The sequence below is a fragment of the Giraffa tippelskirchi genome, chromosome 8, assembly GCF_054371585.1.
Source record: "Giraffa tippelskirchi isolate mGirTip1 chromosome 8, T2T-mGirTip1v1.2.pri, whole genome shotgun sequence".
NCBI classification, from domain to species: Eukaryota; Metazoa; Chordata; class Mammalia; order Artiodactyla; family Giraffidae; genus Giraffa; species Giraffa tippelskirchi.
The window spans coordinates 139,912,528-139,929,090 of record NC_137282.1 but is presented as its reverse complement, the minus strand read 5'-3'; the positions used below and the strand labels follow the sequence as shown (position 1 = coordinate 139,929,090).

Below are 16,563 nucleotides of genomic sequence, written 5' to 3'. Positions count from 1 at the left end.
TCCTGCGTTGAATAATATCTTTTTTAATATTCACTCATTTGAAAGTTATTCATTCTGTTAAAATCGTATAGGTTCTTGGACTTAGATTTGTGACACGCCTGTTCATCTTCACAAAGTTTTAATTACACTGGCACTGTTAAACTTCACCTGAGCTGTGCAAGGACCTTAAACTTCTTTAACTTCTTCACCCTCTTGTCTCGTGCATTACTTTTCTCTAGTATTTGTTCTACTTTTTAAAACAGATGTTTCATGGAAATATGACATTTATGGGGAAAAGTGCACAAATCACAAGTGAAGAGCTCTATGAATGTTTGTAAAGCAAAATCACATGCATACTACCCAGATCTAGAAATAAAACATCATCAGTTCCTCTAAAACCTCTTAATGTCTGCTCCCAGTTAACCCCAACACCTTCCCCCCTAGCCAAAGGAGAACCATTATTCAGACTTCTCAAGTATAGGTTAATTCCAAATCTGTTTTTGAACTTAATATAAATGGAATCATACATCATGCAAATCTAATGTGCCTGGCTTCTTTGGCATGTTATTATGTCTGTGAGATTCATTCATGTTTTTGTATGTTTCAATAATTTATTCTTCCAATTGTTATGTCATTGTTGTTGTTCAGTCAATAAGTCATGTCCAACTATTTGCAACCCCATGGACTGCAGCACACCAGGCTTCCCTGTCCTTTGCCATCTCCCAGAGTTTGCTCAAACTCATGTCCGTTGAGTCAATGATGGCATCCAACCATCTTGTTACCTGTCATCCCCTTCTCCTCTTGCCTTCAATCTTTCCCAGAATCAGAGTCTTTTCCAATAAGTTGTCTTGTCGCATCAGGTGGCCAAAGTATTGGAGCTTCAGCTTCAACATCAGTCCTTCCAATGAATATTCAAGATTGATTTCATTTAGGATTGACTAGTTTGATCTCCTTGAAGTCCAAGGGACTCTCAAGAGTCTTCTCCAGCACCACAATTCGAAAGCATCAATTCTTGCGTTTTATGGACTGTATCACAGTTTTTAAAGCCATGTTGCTATTGCTGGACATTTGCCTCTTTCCAGTTTAGGGTTATTACAGAGAAAGATGTTATGAACAATCTTCCATATGTATCTTGGTGTTCACAAGCATGCATATCTGTTGAGTATGTGCCCTATTTTAAAACTGCTGGCTCAGAGGCTGGCCCTTTAGCTTTAGTGGATGATGCCAAACCCCACACAGTCCCAAGTGTTTAACTTGTACCACCAGTTTGCGAAAAGTGTTTCAGAGCTAGATCTTGGAATTTCAACATTCTGTAGAATTTCTTCATGTCTCTGTAGTCTTCTTGTTCCTAATTCCCCCATCTTCCTCTTTTCTGATTTAACTCTCGTTGTTTTAGCCTATGGTAACTTTTTAAACTGATGGTCTATGAAAGGTAAAGATTTTGACCTAAAAATGGAGACCCCATTCTTGTAAGGTTATTACTATAGACCACTAGGTTGGAGTTCCCTTTGCCTTGATGCTTTGGAGTTAATGCTTCATTGTGTTCTGTCTTCTAATCTGAAGTTAAAGAGTTTTTGGATACTTCATGGAAACCATATATAGAATGGATAAACAACTAGGTCCTACTGTATAGCACAGGGAACTGTATTCAATGTCCTGTGATAAACCATAACGCAAAGTAATTTTAAAAGGGATGTGTATGTAATTGGAGGACTTCCCCAGTGGCTCAACGGTAAAGAATCTGCCTGCAATGCAGGAGACTTGGTTTGATCCCTGGGTCAGGAAGATCCCCTGGAGAAAGAAATGGAAACCTATTCCAATATTTTTGCTGGGTAAATCCCATGGACAGAGGAGTCTGGTGGGCTACAGTCCATGGTATCACAAAAGGGTCAGCCATGACTTCGTGGCTAAACAACACAAATGTATATAGCTGAGTGACTTTGCAAAAAAACCAAAAAGCGCAGTTTATAGATACTCTAATTCTAAGTCTTTTATATGTAACCTATTAGTTTTTCCTCTTTGGAGATTTTTGGGATCCCATCCTTGTCCCTGGTATTTGTAATTTCAATATGATGTAACTTTGCTATGGCTTTTTCTTCTAACCACTCTGCTAGGCAGTGGGCAGGACTTTTCAGTCTGGAAAGTCATATCCTTTCCTTCTGGGAAATTTTCTTTACTTATTTCTTTGATAATTATCTCCTCTATATTTTCTATTTTATTTAAACTCATTATTTTGGTATTTAGCTTTCCTGAATTGCTTTTCTAATCTTCTTAATTTCTCTCTGATTTCCCATTGCCTTTTTATCCTACTTTCTTAGATTTTTTTTTCTATTTAATTTATTAATTCTACTCTCCTGTTATTTTTTTTTTTTCTGAAAAATTCCTTTTTAGGCTTCTTCTTTCATGAATATGATACTCTTATTTCTCTGATGTCATCAAGTTTTCCTTCTGATTTCTATACTGGCATTGTTTCCACTGGGTTTCTTTTCTTCTGTTTGTTTCTTCTTATCACCGTCTTCCAGGTGGAGACTCTTGACAATTTCTGGTGATCCTTAAACATACATCTATTTTGGGCAGTGGAACAGGGAAGCACTAACAGCTTGATTAGATGGAGTTTGTTAAAGAGGTTTTACAGAAAATCCTGGAAGCAGTTTTTGTTGTTTTTTAGACTTTTTAATATTTATTTTTTATACTGACATACAGTAAAATGGACTTTTTGATGTACAGTTCTGTAAATTTTTAACATATGAGTAGATTTATGTAACTACCACCAAGATACAGAACAGTTGCATCAGCCTGAAAAAACCACCCCTTTGGCTCCATCTCTGTAGCTACATCTTCTTTTCATATTCCCTTGGAGGTCACTAATCTATTCCCTGTCACTATAGTTTTTTCTTTTTAAAAATCATATGAATGGAATAACATAGTATGTAACCTTTTGAGACTGGCTTCTTTCACTCCTAGATACCTTTGGTATTTATCTAACTTGTTGCAAGAAACAGTATTTTATACTTTGTTATTGTGGGGCAGTATTCCACTATAGGGATGTACCACAGTTTATTCATTTGTTGAAGGACATTTGAACTGTTTCCATATTTGGTGATTGACTACAAATAAAATTGTCTTAACCATCTGTTTAAGGCTTTTGTATGAACCTAAGTTTTCATTTCTCTAAGGTAAATGCTTAGGAGTTGAATTGTTAGGTCAGTGATGTGTGCATGCGTGCTGAGTCTCTTCAGTCGTGTCTGACTCTTTGTGACCCCATGGACTGTAGCCTGCCAGGCTCCTTTGTCCATGAAATTCTCCAGGCAAGAATACTGGAGTGGGTTGTCATGCCTTCCTCCAGGGGATCTTCCCGACCCAGGGATCAAGCCTGTGTCTCTTATGGCTCCTGCATTGGCAGGCAGGTTCTTTACCACTAGCACCACTTGGGAAGCCCCTAGGTCAATAATAAGAGTATGTTAACTTTGTTAAAAAGTACCAAACAATTTTCCACAGTGTACCATTTTACATTTCCACCAGCAGTTTATGAAAGTTTCAATTATTTTTTTCTTCATCAGCATTTGGTATTGTCACTAATTTTTATTTAACCCTCTAATAGGTGTGTAGGATATTTCATTGTGATCCTTTGTCATACATATGTGCTTTGCAAATATTTTATCTTAGTCTGTACTTGTCTTTTTAATCATTTAATTGCTTTTATTCATGTATTAAAATTATATTTCATGTGGCCAGTTCTCTTATTTTTCTTTCTTTATCCCCCTTCCAAATCACAGGGAAACCTGTGTATGTCAGCTGGGATCAAATCTCCCAGAAGGTGGGAACTGAGAGTTTCTAACACAGCCTTTGTGAATTTTGATCTCACTCACTGTGTGGCCATAAGGACCTGTTCAGGCTGCTCCCGAGGACAAGGTAAGTTGTTGAGTAGATAAGACAAATAATAAAACTAGTAAATAAAGCCAGTACTCACATAAATGAGATAAATACTGGAAAAGCCATTGGGATTCATTATTTCTTTTACTTACAAGATTTCTTTAAGAGGAGCTAAAGAGCTTCTTGATGAGGGTGAAAGAGGAGAGTGAAAAAGCTGGTTTAAAACTCAACATTCAAAAAACTAAAATCATGGCATCTGGTCCCATTACTTCATGGCAAAAGATGGGGAAAAAAATGGAAGCAGTGACAGATTTTATTTTCTTGGACTCCAAAATCACTGTGGATGGTGACTGCAGCCATGAAATTAAAAGACACTTGCTCCTTGGAAGGAAACTATGACAAACCTACACAGCATATTAAAAAGCAGAAACATCACTTTACTAACAAAAGTGTGTATAGTCAAAGCTATATTTTCCAATAGTCAGGTACAGATGTGAGAGTTGTACCATAAAGAAGGCTGAGCACTGAAGAATTGATGTTTTCAATTTGTGGTGCTGGAAAAGACTCTTGAGAGTCCTTTGGATAGCAGGAAGATCAAACAAGTCAATCCTAAAGGAAATCAACCCTAAATATTCACTGGAAGGACTAATGCTGAAGCTCCAATATTTTGGCCACCTAATGTGAAGAGCTGATTCATTGAAAAAGACCCTGATGCTGGGAAAGACTGAAGCCAAAAGGAGAAGGGGGCAACAGAGGATGAGATGGTTAAATAGCATCACTGAATCAATGAACATGAATTTGAGCAAACTCTGGGAGATAGTAAATGACAAGAAAGCCTGGTGTGCTGCAGTCCATGGGGTCGCAGAGTTGGACATGACTTAGCAACTGAACAACAGCAACATAAGATTTCATTAGTAGAAACTGCTGCTCAAATCTCCTAAAAGAAATTCTAGAGGAGGCCAGGTGCTCCCAATATGGTTCTTGCAGCTCCCCAGTCTGTCCCTACCTGGTGCCTGTCATACTCTATTATGATAGCTCCATGTCTCTGCTGGATTCTGAGCTTCACAAATGCAGGGACTGCATCTCTCTCTCATATTGAAGTATAGTTGATTTGCAATATTGTATTAGTTTCTGTACAACATAGTAATTCAATATTTTTATGGCTTATGCTCCATTTGAAGTTCTTAAAAATATTGACTATATTCCCTGTGCTGTACAATATATCCTTGTAGCTAATTTACTTTGTACATAGTAGTTTGTACGTCTTGAGCCACTCCCCTGTCACGCCCTACCCATGTCCCTCTCCCCACTGGTAGCCACTAGTTTGTTCTCTATATCTGATCACATCTCTTTTGCTCAGAGTTTTATCATTAGTAACCAGTAGCCTGGTGCCCAGTAGGTTCACTGATTAAATCAATGAATGGAGTTGAATGGATATACATATGGATATGAACTAATACACATGCAAGCTTTCCTGAAAGAGCCAGAGTTCAGGAACCTTGTGTTTTCAACAGCCCAAAGCTTTTTGTATGCACAGAGAGACCATAAGAATTCTTGTTCACTTGTTAACTACCTCTCAGAGGTGGCGAGAAATACCTTGGAGAACTCATGGGCTAAGGCGAAAGAACTAGAGAGCAATCTAGCTGATTTGATCATTGTAAACAGACAAACCAAGTGGTTCAAGTAAATATGCTCTTGTGGTTTGAATTGCCAATTTAGATAATTGTTTGTTTTTTTAATTAAATGAATAATCAGTAAGTCTCCACTTTGCTTTTTATCCCCCCTCTATAGACAGAGCCAAAAATTGTTTTTATTTGGGTGGCATCTGAGTTTAAGATTGTAAAAATGATAATAGGGATAAAAAATGCCTTAAGACAATCACTTCATATATTAATTCCTCAGTTAGTTAATAACTTCACTGTCTCATATCATTCTTAAGACACTGAAAAGGAGCAAGCTACTCCTATGAGCTCCAATCTCTTCTCCCTGGATGTCCTTGGCTAAGCCATCTCTTACATCTGTTTAAAAACTATTTAGTCCAGATTCTGTTTAAGGAACTGAGTGGTACAGAGATGAAAAGCACATAGTGGTTCAGAGATGAAAAGCAAGAGAAGACAAGCTCCTCTTGTCTTCCAGGAGCTTTCCATCTAGGCACAAAAATAAATGTCTGAGCCAATGAATGTAATAGTATGATGAATCCAATACTTGAGGATCGAGCAAGGTCAAGGAGGGGAACAGCAAGGAAGGGGGCCAGGTAGGACTTCATCATAGAGTGCCTTGAGCAGGATTTAGAAAGGTGAAGAGAAGTGTGCAAGAAGGAAGAGGCAGAGAAAAGTTTTTACCTATTAGGAATAGCATATGCAAAAAAAAATTCAAAGAGCAAGTTATGATTGGGAAGTTGCAAAGAAATCCAATATAGCTGAATTATGGAATTGCTTGTGGTGTTAGATAAACAACAAGTTGCTTCCCTGGTGGCTCAGATGGTAAAGAATCTGCCTACAATGGAGGAGACCTGGGTTTGATCCCAGGGTTGGGAAGATCCCCTGGAGAAGGGAATGGCTACCCAATCCAGTATTCTTTCCTTGAGATGACAGAGGACAGAGGAGTCTGGCGGGCTACAGTCCATGGGGTCAAAAAGAGTTGGACACGACTGAGTGACTAGCACAGACACACACAGAAGTTTCTGAGGTGGGATTGTATCATCTTGAATGAATGACAGTTGAGTGCACAGACTTTACTGGGATGAGAATGAAAGCATTAGGGCCTCTCTTTGTTTATATCTTATTTTACATTTTTCCTTTTCTATGTATTTTATAAGGTACATAATACAGCAATATGGTAGCATATATACTAAGAGATGTGTCCCGAGTTTTTAAATTTTAATGACAGGGGGGTGAGTATTAGAAGACCACTGCCATTGTTTCTTCCAGGACAACTGACTGATAGCAGAACCAGAGAATCATATGAAGGAGGTGTGAGGGAAACCCTGCTAAGACATGTAGCCCGAGAGCTGATACCTATAAAGAGTGTTACTATTTGTCCATGTGATTGATTGAATATGGCTTTTGAGGGCAAATGTTTAAAGTGTAAATCTCATAAGAAGTAGGGTTAGATTTGCCTTAGAAGAACTAGAGCAGAGAGATGGAAAGACTAGCCCACGGCACCTTTAGCATTTAGTAATTAGTAATGTTCTGTGTCACTCTCAGTAGACCACCATTTCTCACCCTTGGCGTTTGGGACTGGATAATTGTTTGTTGTGGGAGCTCTCTTGTGCGTTATAGAATGCTGGGTAGCATCCTTGCCTCTTTCCACCAGATGCCCATAGTACTGCTGTCCACTCAGTTGTGACAGCCAAAAATGCTTGCAAATGGTACCAAATGTCCCCTGCAGGGCAGACCACCCCTGGTTGGGAATCACTGCCTGACAATACAGGCTGCATGAGGACAGTGCCCCTACTATTCTTATTTCACTCTGTCTCCAGCACATACCACAGAGCCTGACATATAGTCAACTCAGGATATATATTTTTTTCTTGGACAAATAAGTGAGTAAATTGTTAAACTGTATAAATATGCAATTTTAAAATACTGAAAATAACTCAGTGACTTCAGTTGCCATTTGTGATCACATTCTTTTGTGCCTTTGTGTCACAGTCTTTCTTCCAACTTATAGGTGGATTTACTGTGAAGACCAGCCAGTTGAAGGTGATGAACTCTCCAAACTTGGTAGCATTTCCATCTCCTCATGCAGCCATTTTGGAAGACTTGGATGGGTCTCTGTCTGGAAAAAATAGAAGTCACATTCTTGCTTCTATGGAAACACTTCCAGCTTCTTGTGTGGTCAAAGCCAGCTTCAGCCAGCTTGTCCATGGCAGTGTCTGTGAGGAAAATGTTCTCTTTCATCGGATGTCTATTGGCTTGTAAGTTGAATTAGCTTTACATTTTGGCTTGTCAATGGACATGTATATATCATTCAGGTTGTTGATATTTGTAGAAGAGAAATTGTTTTCCAGATTCTGTTTGGTGTATTTAGTTCTACAGAAGTGATATGGGATAATTTTGACAGCTGTCATATCACAAGTTTATGGTAGTTTTAGGCTGATTTAAATGACAGCTAATTTTCATTAACGGTGGACCACATCTCATAGTCCTTGACCACTTATTGGCATTTTGAGTTAATAATTTCTTCTCGAAAAGACTTGCAACCAACAAAGAATTGAAATGTATTTAAATTAAAAGGGGTATTAATAAATTCTAATAATGTCTATTCTCATTTATATGCACCTGCTCTCCCCGAGCTCTTTTTAAGTGTTTGCTGTGCTCCAGGGAAGCATTGCTGATGCTCCCTATTACTTGTGAAGTTGCTTCACCCTAGTTCATTTTCCTTGTTAATTTTGTGAACTATCGGATTTGTACAATACATATCCTATTTAATATTGGAGCAAGAACTCCTTGTTTATGCTACTCTAACTACCATTAAGTCAGGAGCTGGGCTGTTTGTAATGCATAATAGGATTGCTTCTGCCCCCTTTAATTTCCAGGTAATGATTGCTGAGTGACTAGGGTTCTATCTTTTACCTATTTCAAATGCATTGTATATAATTAGCCACACTCCTTTCTCTCCTTTGTTTTAAGTGTCCTAACTTCATGAATATGAAGTCAGGTGCTTCAGCCAGATTATGCTGGCATCTTATTTAAACAGGTAAACTCCACAGAGAGGGAGTCAGTATGGTCAGGTTTGCACTAAGTCTGCATTCTGAATGCATATGCCATCCATATCTTGACATTCTGTTTTAGACACTTTAGTAATACCCTGCTAGCATGGAATTGTCTGAAAAACGTTCCACTTTTGCTTTTCAAGCTGTTTATTATTCTATCTAATGTTAATGAACCCAATTCCAGTGAGTAAAATAACAGTATGGAACAATATGTTTTCATTTCTAATCATTTTGATTATGCAGAGCATGCCTTTCATTCTTAGGGATGCGTCCTGATTTTTATTTTTTTTGTGATTTTAACAAAGATGTTTTTAATGAGAATTTTGAGGTTTACAAAATTGAGCCATTTATTTCTTAAATGCATGTTTTTTTTAATGAAAAAATAGATTTGTATAGTTAAAAAGAACATTATGTTCTTGTATAACACTGATTTCTCTGGGTTCTTGATATTCCTTTTCTATGTCTTACTTGGAAACCTACTGGGAGACTGCCTCTGAGGGTGGCATTTAGCGGTGTGACATTAGAAGCCTCTGCAGTTGTAATCCTTCTGAGCATCTGTCCTTGGAGGTCTTCAGGACAAGACACCTAGGTGCTTGCTTTGGCAGCAAGTCATGATCCCAGCACTCAAGGACTGACAAGGTCTAAAAGAGAATAATCCTGATACTATATTCTGAGTAGATTCAAAAGACCCCTACTAGGATGAAACACTTGCCTTGGTTTGTTTGGAATTTTCTTGGTTTTAAAATAAAAAATCTCATGTCCCAGAAACCCCTTCAGTCTTGAGAAAACCAAGATGTTTGGTCACTCTGCTCCCTAGGCTTCTATTTAAACATTTTCAGGTTGATTCACAGATCTGTGGACGAATGCTCAATGACTCCAAGCCCAAGGAAGGCTCAGCACACTCCCAGTTATGAGTCTCTTAGCCCTGTGTCCTCATCTCTGGGGCGACATGGTTAGGTTAGATGATCTCTAAGGCCTTGCTAGTCAGAGTGCATCAGTGTGACCTGGGACTAGATGCAGGGAATCTCAAACTCACCCTGGACGTCCTGAGTCAGATCCCCTGGGGAATTTATACTCAAGTTTTAGAAGCACTGCCCTCAGGTCTTTCTAACTTGATCTTTCCAGATTCTGCCCCTAGTTATTTGTGTTCAGTGACTTGATCTCTGTCCCAGAGCATTATAACCTCATTAGGAACATGTCAGAGCTAATGAGCAATTTGAATTCCACGTAGATACAAACTTTGTGGCATTTCATGGAGAAAGGATTAATTTGCTGTATTATTTGCCCTGGAGTGTGCGCCCTAAGAGTTGATTTGCAAAGCTCTCACAGTCCCCATCGTTTGGGGTTGCTTGCTGATGGGGATCTGATGTGGCACATGGACCCTGCCCTCTTTCCTTTCAACATTTAGCCCCCTCCTGCCTCTTCAGCCCAGGTGCCTAGGGGGTAGGGCGTGAGGTCTGCACAGCTGCCTAAATGGGGCACCCCTGCCCGCTAACTAACACCTGAGTACTTGGGGTGTGATCTCTTCCTCGGAGGCTCCTCCTGGTCCATGTTCACTATAGATTCTGTGTTTGACATTGACAACCTTCCCTCACTGCCTTTTCCAAGAGTGATGGGTGCCCACATTTGTGGCACTTCTGGTTTCGTAGCTTCCTCTGACTTCATCCTCACAGTTGGATTGACCAAGGCATAAAAATGTTTAAAGTTGGCAATAATAAATAATATTTCTGTGAAGAAAAATTTCCCACCCTCTATAAGGCAGAGTCTATGTTCTGTTTTGTTAAAAATAATGACATGTTTAGTCTGGGTGAGTTCTCTCTTACTCGCAAGTTCTAAAAACGTGCTTTCTTAAGGGGCCACTGGTGTTCAGAATAGCATTTCTTTCCTGACTTCTATTTCTACCAATCTCTCTCAACCCCATCCTTCCTGGTAAGACCAGGAAGTGGTAGCTCTGCCAGTATAAGTCAGGACCTCATTTCAGAAAAATATCAACCCCGTTTGCCCCAGAGGCCTCACCATGGCAAAATGGCTCACACAGTCCCTGGACGTATTGATCCTAAAACTCTTCTGTATCGAGATGCTTACCTGGGACAAGGATCACGTCACCAGTAGGTTATCGTGTGCTCCTTCCAGACCTCCTTTGTAAGCTCTTCTTCCTGACCTTCCAATGCTAGTGTTCCTTAAGATTCTTCAAGAAGCTTTCAAGTCATGCTCTTCCCAAGTGATCTGGACTGTTTCACAGCCTCAGTTAACATTCGCTGATGCTGCTTTATGAAAGTCCAGACTCATTTATCCAACTGCCCCTAGGATCTGCCCTGACAAATACTGTAGTCACTCACCACAGGTGGCCACTGAACACGTGAAATGTGGTTCATCCAAATGGAGATGCGCTATAAGTGTAAATTATGCATCTTGTTTCTAAGACTTTGTATGAAAAAAAGAATGTAAAATAGCTCAATGATTTTTTATATTGATTATCTAAGATTTTGAATATATTGGGTTAAATATATTAATAAATTAATTTTACTTGTTTCTTTTACATTTTTCAGTGTGGCTAGGATAAAATTTAAGGTTCTATCTGTGGCTTGCATTTATGGCTTGCATTGTCTTTCCATTGAGCAGTAGTGCTTTCAATATTTCTGCTAGAGTATTCAGTAGCCATCTCAAACACAACTTGTCAAAACCAAACTTAACATCTTTATTCCACGGATCTATTGAGTGTTAAGAATCTCTGGGTGTTCAGATAAACAATTCAATTACCTAAACCAGAAATAAGAGTTATCCTTGACTCATCTGCTCACAGAAATCACCTACCATGTCCAGTCCATTTCCTCTCCTAAAAAAATCCCTGGTGAGTTTTATTACTTCTCTCCTTCCTAACTTCTCTAGTCCAAGCTGACACTCAGATCTCACCTGTTTTAAGTGCAGCAGCCACTTAGCTTGCCACCTTGCTGGGATCCTATCCTTAAACTTGTGAGTCTTTGTAGACCAGATCTGGTCCTGCCGTCCATGCATTCCCTTGCTTGAGACTTCATCAGGGCCTTCCCAGTGCCTCCCAGTGAAAGCCTGCCAGTTTTAATGTCTCAAGGGCACTTCATGACCTACTCCTGTCTGTTGTATACTTCTAGGATCATTTCTCAATGCTCTGCCCTCTTTCCCTGAATTTTATGCCTCAGCCACACTCAACTTCTTTGTGCTTTTCAATCCATAAGGTTCAGCTTCCATGAACTCAGCATGAAGGTAGTTTACCCTGGTGAGCTTCCCCGAGCTTTCTGCACAGCTTTGTATCCCTGCTGTGTGCTGGCTTTTTCTATACTTTCTCTAATCAATACTCACAGCTCCTACATAGCTTGTAAATCACCCGTCCCTTCTCATACATGGTAAGTAGGACAAAGATAGTGGGATTTTTTTGTTTTTTTTTTTCTATTATGTTACCCAATACCATGTTGAACATAAAGTGACCCAATAAAATTAGTATTGAATAAATAAATATCATTTAAGAAATTGTGAACTCTCCCAGATCTTCCTCTCATGTTCTTATTGTCCATTTCTCTCTTAGGACCTATTTATGAGGAGTCCACAGCACTTAACTTTTCTTTAGAAGATCCAGGATTAAAATACTATCCTAAGTCTTTAGTTCATTCCTAGAAACATCAAATACTTAAGAATATCCTTTCATAATGTCTTCTGGGCTTTGCTTGCCTGGGGCTGTCAGTTGATCAGACAATTTATTTTAACAGCTGATTTCTTCTCCACCCCGCCCCTACCCCACCCCTACTGAAATAGCAGTTTGCATACATTTGCGAACATTTTCTTTTCCTGGTGGTATAGATGCACAGAATTGTGATGGGGAGAATGAGAACCAACTTTCACAATTACCATCTGGGAATTATTTGTTTTTTGGTTTGGAGCACTCTACAGCTCCTTCAGTTGACACAGATTTATTCAAATATCAGTAAATCAGGCCTTGATCTGTCTTCCAATTATGTACTGAACCGAATGTGGGAGAAATTAAAAGAGTTTACAAGATGTTGTAGGTTGGCTAGCCAGTCCTTCTGAGTTTTAATAGGAAGTACATAAAAGAAAGTCTGGCTATATGCATATGTTTGAAATTATTTTTCAAAGGCTGAAGAATAAAGAAGTAATTAAGAATCATTTGTGGGTATAACTCATAAACCGCCCTCCCTCTGCCACTTCCTAGGTACATTCCTGGACAAGTTACTTCACCTCTTTCTGCTTCAGTTCTCAAGACAGTAAAAAAAGCAAAATGTTACTTCACTCATGGGGTCATTGTCAGGCATGTAGTAAGTGCTCAGTAAATGTTGTCTTTCAAAAGTCTCTACATTTATGATTGATAAAACAACATATAAACTCACTACTAATAGAATAAAATACAGATATTATGTTTCTGAGAAACAAATGCCTGGCAAGGGAATTAAGTTTGTTCAAATGAAACTTAATCCAATTCTTGAAAGATAGGGAACACTTTCCAATAGTCACAAGACATCGCACTGATCCAGAAACCTCCCAGAAAGTCGTGGAATCTGGAGCCTTTCCGGACACAGTTTTTGATTCACTCATGCTCTCTGTCTCTTCCTTCCTATTTCTCCTAGAATAGAAAAGGTTAATGTTGTTGTTGATCACCTTGATTCTTAGATCTTGCTTAATATCCTCTCCTGTAGAGCTTACATTCAGTGTTTACCTATGGAACTGCTCTTAATGTGTCAGTATTCAGAGTACGAGGCACCCCCTGCCTCTGTGAATGTAAAAGTAAAGAAGAGTTCAAATGGAAATTGTGGCCTAGCTTTTCCTCTAACAATCGCCTAACTCTCTTCCTAGGGATAAATAGGCATAGCATCACTAATGGTATCTTTTCAGTTCTCAAAAAAAAAAAACAACAAAAACCCATGTGAGACAGGAAAATTCCAAGAAGTTTTATCCTCTCTAGGCAGCAGAGGATACAGAAGTAAAACAGAAGAAGAGCTAAACATAAAAATGGAGCCCAGACCAAAGAAGAGCATCAACAATACTCCATGGTTATTAAATTTCATGAATAATAAAGGGGCCCGGGGGTGTGCTGGTACCTGTTTTATGACTAGAATAAAAGCCTGTTTTGTAGCATTTGCCTAATTCCTTGGTGAAAATACTGTCACATGACTGGGATAAGGCTAACATCATGATGTCACTGAACATGGAGTTGGGAAGAAGGGCTGGTGATAAACTCGTGGGTGGATGTCAGTCAGTCCTACCAGTACCAGATGTGCATAGATATAAAAGGGAGGGTGGGCTTTGTAACTACCTGCCTGATGCACGGAATTGCTTTTCAGTATTCCTGACAGGTAGTTGTCTACCTTGGGGTTGTGTAGCTTTAAGGATAGTATTCTCATGTTCTGAGATAGCCATACCAACTTCATCCCACAGATTAAGCTAAAGATGCAATAGTATCTAAGGTATGGATAGATCAAGTGTAGATAGCTACTGCTTCTCTTAAGGATCAAGATGTAACAGGCAAGAATTTTTGTCAAGTATGTTGCAAAAACTGTAAATACTATGTTTGAGGAGATGCTAGGTTGATTTTGGGACTTGACAATCAATTATTATTGCTTTAGCTGACTCTGAAAAGAGATAAACAGAAATATACATCAGCAAAGTCATGGAGGAGTGATGTCAGGGTATACCTGCCAGAAATTCAAGGATTATTATTTTTTTGTTGAAGCGTAGTTGATTTACAATATTGGGCCAATCTTTGCTATATAGCAAGGTGACTCAGTTATATACATATATATGCTCTTTGTAAATATTCTTTTCCATTACGGTTTACCACAGGATAGTGAATATACTTCCCTGTGCTGTTCATTAAGACCTTGTTGTTTATCCATTCTAAATGTAATAGCTTGCATCTACCAACTTCAAACTTTTAGTCCATCCTTTTTCCTTCTACTCCCTTGGCAACCACAAGTCTGATCTCTATGTCTATGAATCTATTTCTGTTTTATAGATAAGTTCCTTTGTGCCATATTTTAGATTCCACATTTAAGTGATATCATATGGTATTTGTCTTTCTCTTTCTGACTTAGTTTACTTAGTATGATAATCTCTACCTGTATCCATGTTGCTGCAAATGGTATTATTTCATTCCTTTTTATGGCCAAGTAGTATTCCATTGGCCATAAAAATAACTTTTATCCATTCATCTGTCAATGGGCATTTAGGTTGTTTCTATGTCTTGGCTATTGTGAACAGTGCTGCTATGAACATAGGGGTAGATGTATCTTTTTAAATTATAGTTTTGTCCAGATATATGCCCAGGGGTGGGATTGCTGGATCATATGATAATTCTATTTTTAGTTTGCTAATGAACCTCCATGCTGTTTTACACAGTGGCCGCACCAGCTTACATTCCCACTAACAGTGTGTGGGTGAAGTGAAAGTGAAAGTGTTAGTCGTTCAGTTGTGTCTGACTCTTTGTGACTCTATGGAATGTAGCCTGCCAGGCTCCTCTGTCCATGGAATTCTTCAGGCAAGAATGCTGGAGTGTGTTGCCATTCCCTTCTTCAGGGGATCTTCCCAACCCAGGGATCGAACCCGGGTCTCCTGCATTGCAGGCAAATTCTTTACCATCTGAGCCACCAGGGAAGCCCTAACAGTGTACGAGGGGTCCCTAGAAATGCAAGATTATTAAATTACATGGCTTGCATCTCTATACTTGTTCTATTTTTTATGTGAATTTAAGGATTGTTACAAGTTTGGGGCAAAAACCGAGGGTTATAATTTCTTTTCTCTTTTTAGGTTTCTTACTCAGAAGGAGAAATATTTGTTTCTCAATCAATAAGAGTATATACGAAGACTTCTTACTGATACACATCAGATATTACTGAGTGATGGCAGATCAGTAGATAGAATAGTCATCCTCTGACAAAATCTTCTTTTTTTTTTTCTTTAAAAATATATTTGTTATTGTTATTTACCAATGGAGAGAGGCAGTTTATTTATAGGCCAGAAAAGCAAGGGGATAGCACAGTTAGTTAGCAATCTGTGTAGGATGGGCTACTTATGCAAAAATAAGACTTCAAAACAAAGGACATAGAGAGCTTCTGACAAGGACTTCTTAGAAGTCCAGTGTATTTTAAAGATGCTCGAGAAAAATCATGCCACAAAAATCTGTTGGCTGTGCTCAACATTTTGATTTTTTTCTTCTTTGTGCAGTAAAAGATGAGAGTAACATCAGCAAGCATGAATATCCAGGCGATGCCAACAGCACCATTTGGGGCTAGTTATTATGATGTGTTGGCTTAGGAGATGCATAATTATAAGGGGTTTACTTTGCAATTGTTCCAAATACAGGGCATCTAGAGCTCAGTTAAGTGTTTGTCTTAATACACAGAGATATGGACCCTCAGGAAAAGTAAGCTAATGGTAAACACAAACCGGGGAGTTAATATTTGTTCTCATCGGTATTGTTGATTGCATAACAAATCCTCTGTGGGCAGTATACACTCAACAGTTCCACATAGTATCTGGGCATTAAATTACAGAACTGTTGATGCAACTAGTATTGTAACTTGAGACTTTGGTTGGGGAGTTTTATCAAGTGATGCTGCTATATTTCTAAAGGAAAATGTCCCTGAATGAAAAACAGGCTTGGTGATTAAAAAAAAAAAAAATGCTCCCTCATAGAAAAGGAAAAGCTTGTAGTTTTCTTGTCTTTTTGATTGTATCCAGGAACTGTTGTTGATGCCAAGGTAAGGGTTAACATTTCAAATGGACTGGTTGCCTCCTGATTTCTTGCACATAAAGCCACGCGAAGTTCAGGGACAGACTTCTTCGCCTAGTAATGAAGCTCTCTGCTGCTAATGGCCCATGCAGACTCCCTTGGCTCCTCCAAATTAGAAATACTTCAGTGTGCTCCTTTGCTTCATTAACAGTAAAGAGAGGGAGATTGGTGGCTATTTAGGGCATGGGGAAATTAGTGGCTATTTAGGGCAAGAGAAAAT

General features: G+C 38.8%; 1 protein-coding gene across 1 annotated transcript in view; it reads left to right on the top strand.

Moving 5' to 3' along the window:
• PKHD1 (PKHD1 ciliary IPT domain containing fibrocystin/polyductin) overlaps positions 1-16,563 on the top strand; it is a 456,545-nt gene that overhangs the window by 229,648 nt on the left and 210,334 nt on the right. Inside the window, exons 52-53 of the mRNA XM_081523421.1 lie at positions 3,756-3,891; positions 7,525-7,771. Coding sequence (XP_081379547.1) covers positions 3,756-3,891; positions 7,525-7,771 — 383 coding nt within the window. The remainder of the gene's footprint in view (positions 1-3,755; positions 3,892-7,524; positions 7,772-16,563) is intronic.